Source organism: Anabas testudineus, chromosome 3, assembly GCF_900324465.2.
Source record: "Anabas testudineus chromosome 3, fAnaTes1.2, whole genome shotgun sequence".
Lineage (NCBI taxonomy): Eukaryota > Metazoa > Chordata > Actinopteri > Anabantiformes > Anabantidae > Anabas > Anabas testudineus.
Window position 1 is genome coordinate 3413338 of NC_046612.1, and position 12137 is coordinate 3425474.

A 12137-nucleotide genomic window follows, 5' to 3' on the forward strand; every position below is an offset into this window, starting at 1 on the left:
AAACTCTGTAAAGTGCCTTCAGATGACTTCTGTGGTAATTTGCTGCTACAGTATATAAATGAATTTGAATTGCAAAGGGTGTGATTCCACCGGCTCTGCCCAGCTAGAAAGTGAACTTATTGCCCCTTCTTCTTTGCAAAATGGCTCAAGCTCGGTCAGACTGGATGAAGAGCACGTTTGTTAAATCATTAATAATAATATAATAAATGCTTTTTCATTAGCAGTCATGTTTGTTAGTTAACGTTAATTAGAACACATCCTGAGGCATTTTATATTATACCGTACAAACAAAACACAGTAAATGTGTTGCATTACATACTCTGGCAACAATAACAAGTGAGAAGTGGTTTTAATATGAACCACTTCAGGTACCCTGTTGTGTCCACAAAGACAAATAGTTTGCTGTCTTTGCTTGATTCACATTTCTTCTCTCTGCTCAACTGGTCACATTTCAGATCCTCCTGTCGTGCTGATCATTCAGCTGGTGTTTCAGGTGGTGCAGTGGTCATCACTACGACGGCCTAAAGCGAAGAGAAGGAAGAGCAAACTACAGTTTTGTTTAAGCCACCAAATGTTGAAAGATTCTCTTAGTGAGTGTAACGTGCACAGTGCTCAGGTCTGTCAGTAGTGTGTGTGGAAGTGGGTTTGTTAGTGTTGTGTTACCTGACTCTTTGTGGAACGCAGAGCTGCTCCGGCAAAACAAGACATTACGATGAAAATGATGATACCAACTAAATGGTAGAAGGTGAAGATCAATTCCATAGTGAACCCCATGGTCTACACACACACACACACACACACACACACATATTGCAAACATATGATAAACACATTAAAATATACAACTGACTTCTATTAAATATAAATGTCAGGGTTTAAGTTGAGAAAGTTTAGATGGTTCTGCTGCTGATCTCTGTCTCACCCTTCACCAGTCTGTAAGTCTTTGATGTGCAGACTTAATGTGGACACTGGATATTGGTTGTAAGCACTGTTTACAGTAGAAACCTCTATTGGATCTGAACTTATTGAGCTTAGGACAATTTATAGCGTTTGATTCTGGACTGTTTTGGAAATCAGGATTTGGATTTTGTAGTTGACATTTAACAGCCAAGAGACTGTAGTGTTTTTGCAACATCCTGCTTTGTCAATAGAAAGCTCTGAGTAAATAAAGGTAAATAATTAAATAAAGTAAAAATAACAAGCCCTGTGCTTTCTAGTTTGATTTTACATGCTTTCCACGTGCAGTACAATGACCCAATAAAGACATTTATGGTTAATGTTCGTGAAGTTTTCTTTTGATAATTAACATTTTATATCCAGCCAAGATACATAGAGTTAGTTGTTTGATATAACTGTTTAATGTCACGTGATTCATCTTTAAGATGTCAAACTTGGACAACAAAACCAAAACAACAAAAAATAATAAGAACAATAATTACCTCAGAGTCTTGTTGCCAAACTGCATCATTATTTTCTGTTGTATTGTCTTCAGAATAATCATAGTGCCTGTGGTGGCTGTAGGGTTCTAAGTGAACTACCAAGTGCAAGACGCTCCAAAATGCCACGAGTATGGTCACAATACTTAGGGCCAAGGACGCAGTGACCTGCAAAGAGAGTAGGAAAAACAGAAACATCATAGTTTATAGTAGAATCAGAATCAGAATCAGATTATTGTCAAACGTGTCTTTACTGATTCAAAACATTACAACAGCACTCACAATTTTTTTAGTTGGGTTGTGCTCTGTCAGAATGAACAGAATCCCTGATGTGATGAACTACAAGAACATGAGGGGAAAAGATTAGATTAGATTGCATTTTAAAAACCTCAGTTTAGGTTTAGTCAACCTTCAATCAAATTCTGTGAACACTCCGATTATTTGGTCGTTAATAATGGAAACAGTTGACTAAACTCTGACTCCATGAGTCACGATGGTCCTAGTCTATAATAGTCCTTCTGTTGTGCTACCAACCAGTGATCCCACCATGAAGTTCAGTGGAATGGCTGTCCAAATGTAGTGAGTTGATAAGCCGTTATTCAACGCTGCGGTAACAGTGAAGGAGGACGCACCCAAGATCAGAACTATGATCTAAAAGGAAATCAAACAACAACATCAAATTTTTACATCATTGGTTTGGCAATAAAATCATTAGTAAATCATCAGTGGGCTTTGGCTAAATGGTCAATCAGTGTGTGTCTGTGTTTGTGTGTGTCTCACGCCAACAATCTTGGGTTGCCCCTTAATGAAACGATGCAGAGGTTTGCTGCCCCCGACCGTGGTGCCTTGGATACTTGCTTCCTTCCCACCTGATCCACTGGCTGAGTACAGCTGGACAGACATCTTATGGACAAACACAGGACAGACAAAGACTGAAAACAAGTCTCATTTTGTTCTTTGACGCTTACGTTCAGATGAGACTCTGGTGAATTTGATTCACTCATCAGAGGTTTATTAATGAATCAACCTGCAGCTATTGTTATGAATACGTCTGTGTCTCATATGTCTAATGCTGAAATTGTTAAAACTCTTAATAGTTTGACATAGACTATGAGGATATTTTTATATTTAACCAATACTTGTTTATAGTTCTTGAACTTTCCATTTTTATTCTATAAAATATTGCTTTTAGAGCCCACACAGATGTTTGGAGTCCACTGGTCATCACACTCAACAGCTCCTGTATATTTAGTTTCTGCAGATTTAGGCTCCACTGAAAAATATTTCATCCTACATAATTAGAAGTTTTGTGACTGGGTCCAATTCTCACACACTGGTACTTAACTTGACCATTTTATAAAACACTTTAAGGAGAATACGACTTTACGCATCAAATATGAAAACAACTACAGTTCCCATGAAGCTTTGAGAGCACATGATGGCAAAGGCTCATGGGATATTTTATTGCGTAACGCTAATAAAATGTTCATAATTTTCAGTGTGTTTAAAATATTTTTTAAAAATATAACAGCACAGCGGTAAATTTCAATTTATCCTCGAACATGGATCAAATACAGCTTTAATTCAATTTATAGACTCTTAATTAGACAAATTAAAGAGTTTACAGAGGAATAACGTTACAGACTAAATAGACAAGTTGAGCTGTTTCTGTGTTAAATTCACTTTATCTGCAACAAATACTGATGCTGACATCAAACATTTAATCCCAATAGTGTTGTGAGAAAATACCAAACGTGCTTTAACAGCAGCGTCTGTTTTCGTCCTGTCTGCAGCGACAAGTTTCAATTCATGCGACAAGTTGACGAAGTTACATGAGGAGGAGAAGTGTTTTCTTCAAGTGTCACATCCCAAACAAAGCTGGGAAAACAACAAACAAGAGTCAGAAACCAAAGGAAAGTCAGACCTTGTGCAGCGGTGTGGTCCAAGCTGTGGTTCGGGATTAGTTCATGTGACGTCTTCACATCTGGAGCAGCGTCACAGTGACGACACATCTGTGGTTTTATTATGAACTGAGTCAGATTCACTTCTGATCAGTGAATTAACCATAAATAACAATAAGAATAAGTAAACATAACTTTAATCACACCTTTGCCCTCAGTCACTCTGAATTTATTATCTTATGTTACAGGAACATTTAAAGATGTGGATAATAAAACTAATAACATATGAAATATATTCATGGATCTTGTGTAAAAGTGTTAATACCCGTTGGACATTTCCACACTTTGTCACATTACAACCACAAACATAAATGTTTTTTATTTGGGGTTTTATGTGATAAACCAACACAAAGTGGCACAAAATCGTACCCTGGAAGGAAAATGATGAATGGTTTTCACAATTAAAAAAATAATCTTAAAAGTATAGTGTGCTTTTGTATTCAGCCCCAAGTCAACACTTTGTGGAACAGCTGCAAGTCTTTTAGTGTGGAGGCAGATGGCCGCCCACCCGGAGCCTGGTTCTTCTGGAGGTTTCGTCCTCTAAAGGGAGTTGTTCCTCTCCACTGTCTCCTTGTGCTGCTCAGTATATAATTCTGTATACAGTTGTATTTTGTACGGTGTTAAACCTTAAACTCTGTAAAGTGCCTTCAGATGACTTCTGTGGTAATTTGCTGCTACAGTATATAAATGAATTTGAATTGCAAAGGGTGTGTTTCCACCGGCTCTGCCCAGCTAGAAAGTAAACTTATTGCCCCTTCTTCTTTGCAAAGTGGCTCAAGCTCGGTCAGACTGGATGAAGAGCACGTTTGTTAAATCATTAATAATAATATAATAAATGCTTTTTCATTAGCAGTCATGTTTGTTAGTTAACGTTAATTAGAACACATCCTGAGGCATTTTATATTATACCGTACAAACAAAACACAGTAAATGTGTTGCATTACATACTCTGGCAACAATAACAAGTGAGAAGTGGTTTTAATATGAACCACTTCAGGTACCCTGTTGTGTCCACAAAGACAAATAGTTTGCTGTCTTTGCTTGATTCACATTTCTTCTCTCTGCTCAACTGGTCACATTTCAGATCCTCCTGTCGTGCTGATCATTCAGCTGGTGTTTCAGGTGGTGCAGTGGTCATCACTACGACGGCCTAAAGCAAAGAGAAGGAAGAGCAAACTACAGTTTTGTTTAAGCCACCAAATGTTGAAAGATTCTCTTAGTGAGTGTAACGTGCACAGTGCTCAGGTCTGTCAGTAGTGTGTGTGGAAGTGGGTTTGTTAGTGTTGTGTTACCTGACTCTTTGTGGAACGCAGAGCTGCTCCAGCAAAACAAGACATTACGATGAAAATGATGATACCAACTAAATTGTAGAAGGTGAAGATCATTTCCAGAGATAACTCCATGGCCTACACACACACACACACACACAGAAACATATTGCAAACATATGATAAACACATTAAATTATATAACTGACTTCTATTAAATATTTCTGAGTAAATGTCAAGTCAAGTCAACTTTATTTATAAAGAACTTTTAAAACAGCAGACTGACCAAAGTGCTTAACAATTTAAAATAAAAGAATAGAACATAATAAAAAGTACAATCACAATAAAATTACCATGAATACATTTAAATAAAAAATAAAAAAAAAAGAAAATTTAAAGAACTAAAAGGAAAAAAATACAATAAAAATGGTAAAGCCAAATTCTCATACTGGGTCAAAAACCAAGGAGAAGAAATTAGTTTTACGCTTTCGCTTTGATTTAAAACAGTCAGTGAGGAGGTCTGTCTAATTTGCAGAGGCAGTGCATTGCACAACTTAGGGCCTGCAACAGCAAATGCCCTGTCTCCCCTGAGCTTCTGTTGTGTCTTTGGCACATACAAAATCAGCTGGTCAGCTGACCTGAGCGACCGAGAGGGGGAGTGCACACATAGCAGCTCAGAGAGGTAGGGAGAGGCAAGACCATTTAAAGACTTAAAAACAAATAAAAGAATTTTAAAATGAACTCTAAGATGGACAGGCAGCCAGTGCAGCGAGGCTAAAACCGGGGTAATGTGCTCTCTCTTCCGAGTTCCGCTTAACAAGTGACCTGCAGCATTTTGTACCAGCTGAAGACGGGACAGGGACTAATGAGACACACCAAAATACAAAGAATTACAGTAATCCAGCCGAGTTGTAACAAAAGCATGGATCACTGTCTCAAAGTGCTTTTTTGACAAAAACGGTTTAACTTTTGCTAATTGTCTCAAGTGAAAGAACCTGGATTTTACCACTGCACTAACCTGCCTATCCAAACTAAAACCACTGTCCACCTTAACACCCAGGTTTGTGACGGTAGGTTTAAAAAATTGTTGTAAAGGGCCCAGGTCTACAAGAGAGGACCCACTGTTGGCGCTCGGACCAAAGAAAAAGACCTCTGTCTTTTTCTCAATAAAATGGAGAAAATTTAGAGCCATCCAGGCTCTTACTTCATCCAAACATTCCATCAATGAGCCCATAGCAAAGTCATTCTTCTGTTTCACTGGTACATATATCTGGGTGTCATCAGCATAACAGTTAAGTTAGTTTAGTTTAGTTTTGTTTTATTTGTATAGCGCCAATTCACAACAGAAGTTATCTCAAGGCACTTTACAGTCTAAGATTTAAGACCTTACAGAGAATAATTATACAAAAAACTATAGAGAAAACCCAACAATCCCATTTGAGCAAGCTTTAGGAAACAGTGGAGAGGAAAAACTCCCTTTAGAGGAAGAAACCTCCAGCAGAACCAGGCTCATAGTGGGCGGTCATCTGCCTCGACCGGTTGGGGTGAGTAGAAAGAGAAGAGAGAAAAGAACAGCAGGCAATAAAGACAACATCAAGCAGCAAGAACATTGGGCAAGTCAACTGGATTCTGGAGATGTACAGCTCCAGGCCGAGGATACCTGCAGAAAAGTACAGAGAGAGCGAGACAGAGAGGAGGAAACACAACTAAAAGAGAGAGAAGACACAAAGTTAATGACATGAAATGGTGGCATTTGCATTGACACAGGAGAAAGGAGAGAGGAGAGGAGCTCAGTGTATCAGTAGAGGTTCCCCAGCAGACTAACCTATATCAGCATAACTAAGAGATGGTTCAGAGTCACCTGATCCATCTCTAACTATAAGATTTATAAAAAGGAAAGTTTTAAGTCTAGTCTTAAATGTAGAGAGGGTGCCTGCCTCCAGAACCTGAACTGGGAGCTGGTTCCAAAGGAGAGGGGCTTGGTAGCTAAAGGCTCTGCCTCCCATTGTACATTTGGAGGAACTACAAGTAAACCTGCAGTCTGAGAACGGAGAGTTCTGCTTGGAAGATATGGAACTATGAGGTCTTTAAGATAAGATGGAGCCTGATTATTAAGGGATTTATAAGTGAGGAGAAGAATTTTAAATTCAATTCTAGATTTTACAGGGAGCCAATGAAGAAAAACTAACGTTGGAGAAATATGATCTCTCTTGCTAATTCCAGTCAGAACTCTGGCTGCAGCATTTTGAATTAACTGGAGGCTCTTTAATGAGTTATTGGGACAAACTATTAATAATGAATTACAATAGTCCAGTCTGGAAGTAACAAATGCATGGACTAGTTTTTCAGCATCACTTTGGGACAGGATGCTCCTAATTTTAACAATGTTTCTCAGGTGAAAAAAGGCAGTTTCAGAGATTTCTTTGATGTATGAAGTGAAGGAGATATCCTGATCAAAGATAACTCCGAGATTTCTTACAGTATTACTTGAGGCCAATACTAAGTCATCAATGGTGAGAATGTGTTTAGACATAGTGTCTCTGAGATTTTTAGGCCCAAACAGTATAACCTCTGTCTTGTTTGGATTTAGGAGAAGGAAATTGGAGGACATCCAGGTCTTTATGTCTTTTAAGCATGCTTGAAGTTTGACTAATTGATTCGTTTCTAATGGTTTCATTGATAAGTATAGCTGGGTATCATCTGCATAACAATGGAAATTTATAGAGTGTTTCCTAATAATATTGCCTAAAGGGGACATATATAAAGTGAAAAGAATCAAATCGAGAAAACTGAAATCTATCTGATAGATATGATTTAAACCACTCTAGTGCTGTTCCTTTGATCCCAATGACATGTTCCAGTTTGTGTAATAAAATGTTGTGATCTATAGTCTCGAATGCAGCACTAAGATCTAACATGACGAGTATAGAGAGTAGTCCATTGTCTGATGCTAGTAGAAGATCATTAGTGACCTTTACCAGTGCTGTTTCTGTGCTATGATGTACTCTAAATCCTGACTAGAAATCTTCATACAAGTTATTGCTGCGCAGGTGGTCGTACAATTGCTTAGAAACTACCTTTTCAAGAATTTTAGAGATAAAGGGCAGATTGGATATTGCTCTATAATTCACTAAAACCCCTGAGTCCAGAGTAGGCTTTTTGAGTAGGGGCTTGACTACAGCAACCTTAAAAGCCTGTGGTACGTAGCCTATTTGTAAAGATAGATTAGTCTGATCTAGTATAGACTTGCTGATCAAAGGTAAGACATCTTTGAGGAGTCTAGTTGGGATGGGATCTAAGAGATGGTTTAGAGGAATTAATTACTGAAATTAATTCAGAATGACCTACGGGGAGGAAGCAGTCTAAGTACGAGCGTGGTCTTGCAGATGAATCTAGACTTGTTGTACAGTGAAAAGAACAATTATGCGTTCTAAGAATAGAGCCAAGGGGAAGCAAATACAGTGAAAAAAACAAAGGCCCCAAAATTGAGCCCTGCAGGACCCCACACAGGAGAGGAGCAGAAGAGGACTGGACATGATCAATTCAATCAATGTCAGGGTTTAACTTTAGAAAATCAAATTGAGTCCATATAAACCTCTGCTGTGCGCCTGCTCCTGTGTTGTTTGTGACATGGTTCTGCTGCTGATCTCTGTCTCACCCTTCACCAGTCTGTAAGTCTTTGATGTGCACTGATGTGATGTGGACACTGGATATTGGGTGTAAGCACTGTTTAGAGTAGGAACCGCTATTGGGTTTGAACTTATTGAGCTTAGGACAATTTATCGCGTTTGATTCTGGACTGTTTTGGAAATCAGGATTTGAATTTTGTAGTTGACATTTAACAGCCAAGAGACTGTAGTGTTTTTGCAACATACAATAATTACCTCAGAGTATGATTGCCAAACTGCATTTTCTGTTGTATTGTCTTCAGAATAGTCATAGTGCCTGTTGTGGTGGTTGGGTTCTAAGTGAACTATCAAGTGCCAGGCGGTCCAAAATGTCACGAGTATGGTCACAATACTTAGGGCCAAGGACGCAGTGACCTGCAAAGAGAATAAGAAAAACAGAAACATCATAGTTAATAGTAGAATCAGATTATTGTCAAACGTGTCTATACTGATTCAAAATATTACAACAGCACTCACAATTTTTTTAGTTGGGTTGTGCTCTGTCAGAATGAACAGAATCCCTGATATGATGAACTACAAGAACATGAGGGGAAAAGATTAGATTAGATTGCATTTTAAAAACCTCAGTTTAGGTTTAGTCAACCTTCAATCAAATTCTGTGAACACTCAGATTATTTGGTCGTTAATAATGGAAACAGTTGACTAAACTCTGACTCCATGAGTCACGATGGTCCTAGTCTATAATAGTCCTTCTGTTGTGCTACCAACCAGTGATCCCACCATGAAGCCCAGTGGGATGCCTGTCCAAATGTGGTCAATTGATAAGCTGGCATTCATCGCCACGGTAATGATGAAGGAGGACACACCCAAGATCAGAACTATGATCTAAAAGGAAATCAAACAACAACATCAAATTTTTACATCATTGGTTTGGCAATAAAATCATTAGTAAATCATCAGTGGGCTTTGGCTAAATGGTCAATCAGTGTGTGTCTGTGTTTGTGTGTGTCTCACGCCAACAATCTTGGGTTGCCCCTTAATGAAACGATGCAGAGGTTTGCTGCCCCCGACCGTGGTGCCTTGGATACTTGCTTCCTTCCCACCTGATCCACTGGCTGAGTACAGCTGGACAGACATCTTATGGACAAACACAGGACAGACAAAGACTGAAAACATGTTACACTAAAATGAGTCAAGGTTAAGTCTCATTTTGTTCTTTGATGTTTACGTTCAGATGACACTCTGGTGAATTTGATTCACTCATCAGAGGTTTACTAATGAATGAATCTGCAGCTATTGTTATGAATACGTCTGTGTCTCATGTGTCTAATGTCGAAATAGTTCACAATCTTAATAGTTTGACATAGACAATGAGGATATTTTTATATTTAACCAATACTTGTTTATAGTTCTTGAACTTTCCATTTGTATTCTATAAAATATTGCTTTTAGAGCCCACACAGATGTTTGGAGTCCACTGGTCATCACACTCAACAGCTCCTGTATATTTAGTTTCTGCAGATTTAGGCTCCAGTGAAAAATATTTCATCCTACATAATTAAAAGTTTTGGGTGGATGGCGAAGGAAGATCTGAGTGAACGAGAGACGGTGGCAAGGGAGGATAGCCTTAAAGGCATACAGGAGGATTTTAAAAACAATTCTGTATTTGACCGGAACCAGTGAAGTTGTTGCAGGATAGGGGTGATGTGTGGATGTGGAGGTTTTGGTGATAATACGAGCAGCTGAGTTTTGGACTAGTTGGAACTTATGAAGCAATTTTTTGGGGAGACTGAAGAGAAGAGAATTGCAATAGTCAATGCGAGAGGTGACAAGGCTATGAACAAGGATTGAAGTCTTGTGGGAGGTGAGGGAGGAACGGAGAGGATTAATGTTCCGTAAATGAAAGTAAGCAGACCTGGTGATGTTGTTGATTTGGGATTGGAATGATAATGAGCTATCGAGGATGACATCAAGACTCTTAACCTGGGGGTGGGGGAAACAGGAAAACTGTCAATACACAGGGAAAAACTGTCAACTTTGGCAAGTGTGGATTTTATGCCAACAACGAGGAGTTCCGTTTTATCACTGACCATCACAGGAAGTTTGAGGTTAACCAGATTTTAATTTCAGCTAAGCAGTCAATAAGGGAGATGGGAGGGAGTGTTGAATTTGGCTTACTAGAGAGGTAGAGTTGGGTGTCATCTGCGTAGCAATAAAAGTGTATATTGTATTTGTGAAAGATATTGCCTAGGGGAAGAAGGTAGGTGATGAAGAGTATAGACTTGACCATCATACACTGTACACAATACATTCAAGGGGCAAACATTATGTTTCTCCTATAATAATATTATTATGAGCGTCTACTGCTGTAGTTACTACAGTAATTAAATAGTACATTCAGTATAATAATACAAAATATAATCAATAAATACATTGTGTTGTATCATTATAGGTCAGGATAAGAGTTGTTGAACACATCATTAATTTGATGAATTCAGTAGTATAATATGCATTATTTTAAAAATAAATCGTAGATTTGTAAGTTTCTAAATTACCACTTGAATTTTAGTACATTAGTAAAATATTTCACTAGTTCTTCAAAGCTGCATTTTCTAAATCTTTGAAGCCTAAAATAAAAATGCGAATGTAAAACTACACTAGTGCAAAATCATTTTCAGGAACAGATAAGTGAGTTTGGTTTTATTCAGCTAAATTAGTCTTCGGTCAAAAGCTGGCAGCTTTTATTAAAATCCGATTTACGCATAAAATGTAAAAAAACAACTACAGTTCCCATGAAGCTTTGAGAGCACATCGTGGCAAAGGCTCATGGGATATTTTATTATGTAACGCTAATAAAATGTTCATAATTTCAGTGTGTTCAGCACAGCGGTAAATTTCAATTTATCCTCGAACACGGATCAAATACAGCTTTAATTCAATTTATAGACTCTTAATTAGACCAATTAAAGAGTTTACAGAGGAATAACGTTACAGACTAAATAGACAAGTTGAGCTGTTTCTGTGTTAAATTCACTTTATCTGCAACAAATACTGATGCTGACATCAAACATTTAATCCCAATAGTGTTGTGAGAAAATACCAAACGTGCTTTAACAGCAGCGTCTGTTTTCGTCCTGTCTGCAGCGACAAGTTTCAATTCATGCGACAAGTTGACGAAGTTACATGAGGAGGAGAAGTGTTTTCTTCAAGTGTCACATCCCAAACAAAGCTGGGAAAACAACAAACAAGAGTCAGAAACCAAAGGAAAGTCAGACCTTGTGCAGCGGTGTGGTCCAAGCTGTGGTTCGGGATTAGTTCATGTGACGTCTTCACATCTGGAGCAGCGTCACAGTGATGGAAATAAAACTGGAAATAAAACTGTAACAGTAAAAACAAGAAGATAAAGAAAACACAGCTAATTACAGGTGTGACACACACATGCAAATGAGTTATTATCTCAGTTAGAAATATTATAAAGGTGTGTGTGTGTGTGTGTGTGTGCGTGTGTGTGTGTGTGTGTGTGTGTTGTGTAAACAGACCTGAACAAATAGTGTACAAAGAGGAGTTTCTGTTATTAATCCTACTCTTTTAAAAGGTGGTCAAAGCATGAAAGGAATAATTCAGTAGAAGCAGCAATGAAAGAACGATTGTTTGTTTGTTTGTTTGTTTGTTTGTTTGTTTGTTGTTTGTTACAAATTACAAATCACTTTATTGAACTGTTCACTTAAAAAACATCATTTTATCTGATTTGTTTATTCTGAATGAGATCGGTATCAGTGAGTGAACAAATCACCAGATGAAGTACAGCATGTCAGTATGAGGCATTTGATCTCTGGTGTGTTG

At 38.1% G+C, this 12137-nt stretch overlaps 1 protein-coding gene across 1 annotated transcript; it reads right to left on the bottom strand.

The window, feature by feature from the left end:
* Nucleotides 1–4013: 4013 nt before the first annotated feature.
* Nucleotides 4014–11651, bottom strand: LOC113174096 (membrane-spanning 4-domains subfamily A member 4D-like). The gene is made up of 7 exons (XM_026377780.1): nucleotides 11570–11651; nucleotides 9309–9431; nucleotides 9063–9179; nucleotides 8811–8867; nucleotides 8550–8708; nucleotides 4690–4803; nucleotides 4014–4547 (listed from the first exon to the last, which is right to left on the bottom strand). Exons 2-7 carry the CDS (start codon nucleotides 9429–9431, stop codon nucleotides 4500–4502), a joined length of 618 nt encoding a protein of 205 aa, XP_026233565.1. The 5' UTR covers nucleotides 11570–11651; the 3' UTR covers nucleotides 4014–4499.
* Between the last annotated feature and the right edge of the window lie 486 nt (nucleotides 11652–12137).

Bases quoted from the DNA above. Each gene is read 5' to 3' on its own strand.
- LOC113174096 (XM_026377780.1), bottom strand. From the start codon at position 9,431: ATGTCTGTCCAGCTGTACTCAGCCAGTGGATCAGGTGGGAAGGAAGCA. The intron at 4,804-8,549 runs GTAATTATTGTA...GTGTGTGTGTAG, and splicing joins TTTGGCAATCATACTCTGAG to GCCATGGAGTTATCTCTGGA. The intron at 4,548-4,689 runs GTAACACAACAC...TCTTTGCTTTAG, and splicing joins TGCGTTCCACAAAGAGTCAG to GCCGTCGTAGTGATGACCAC.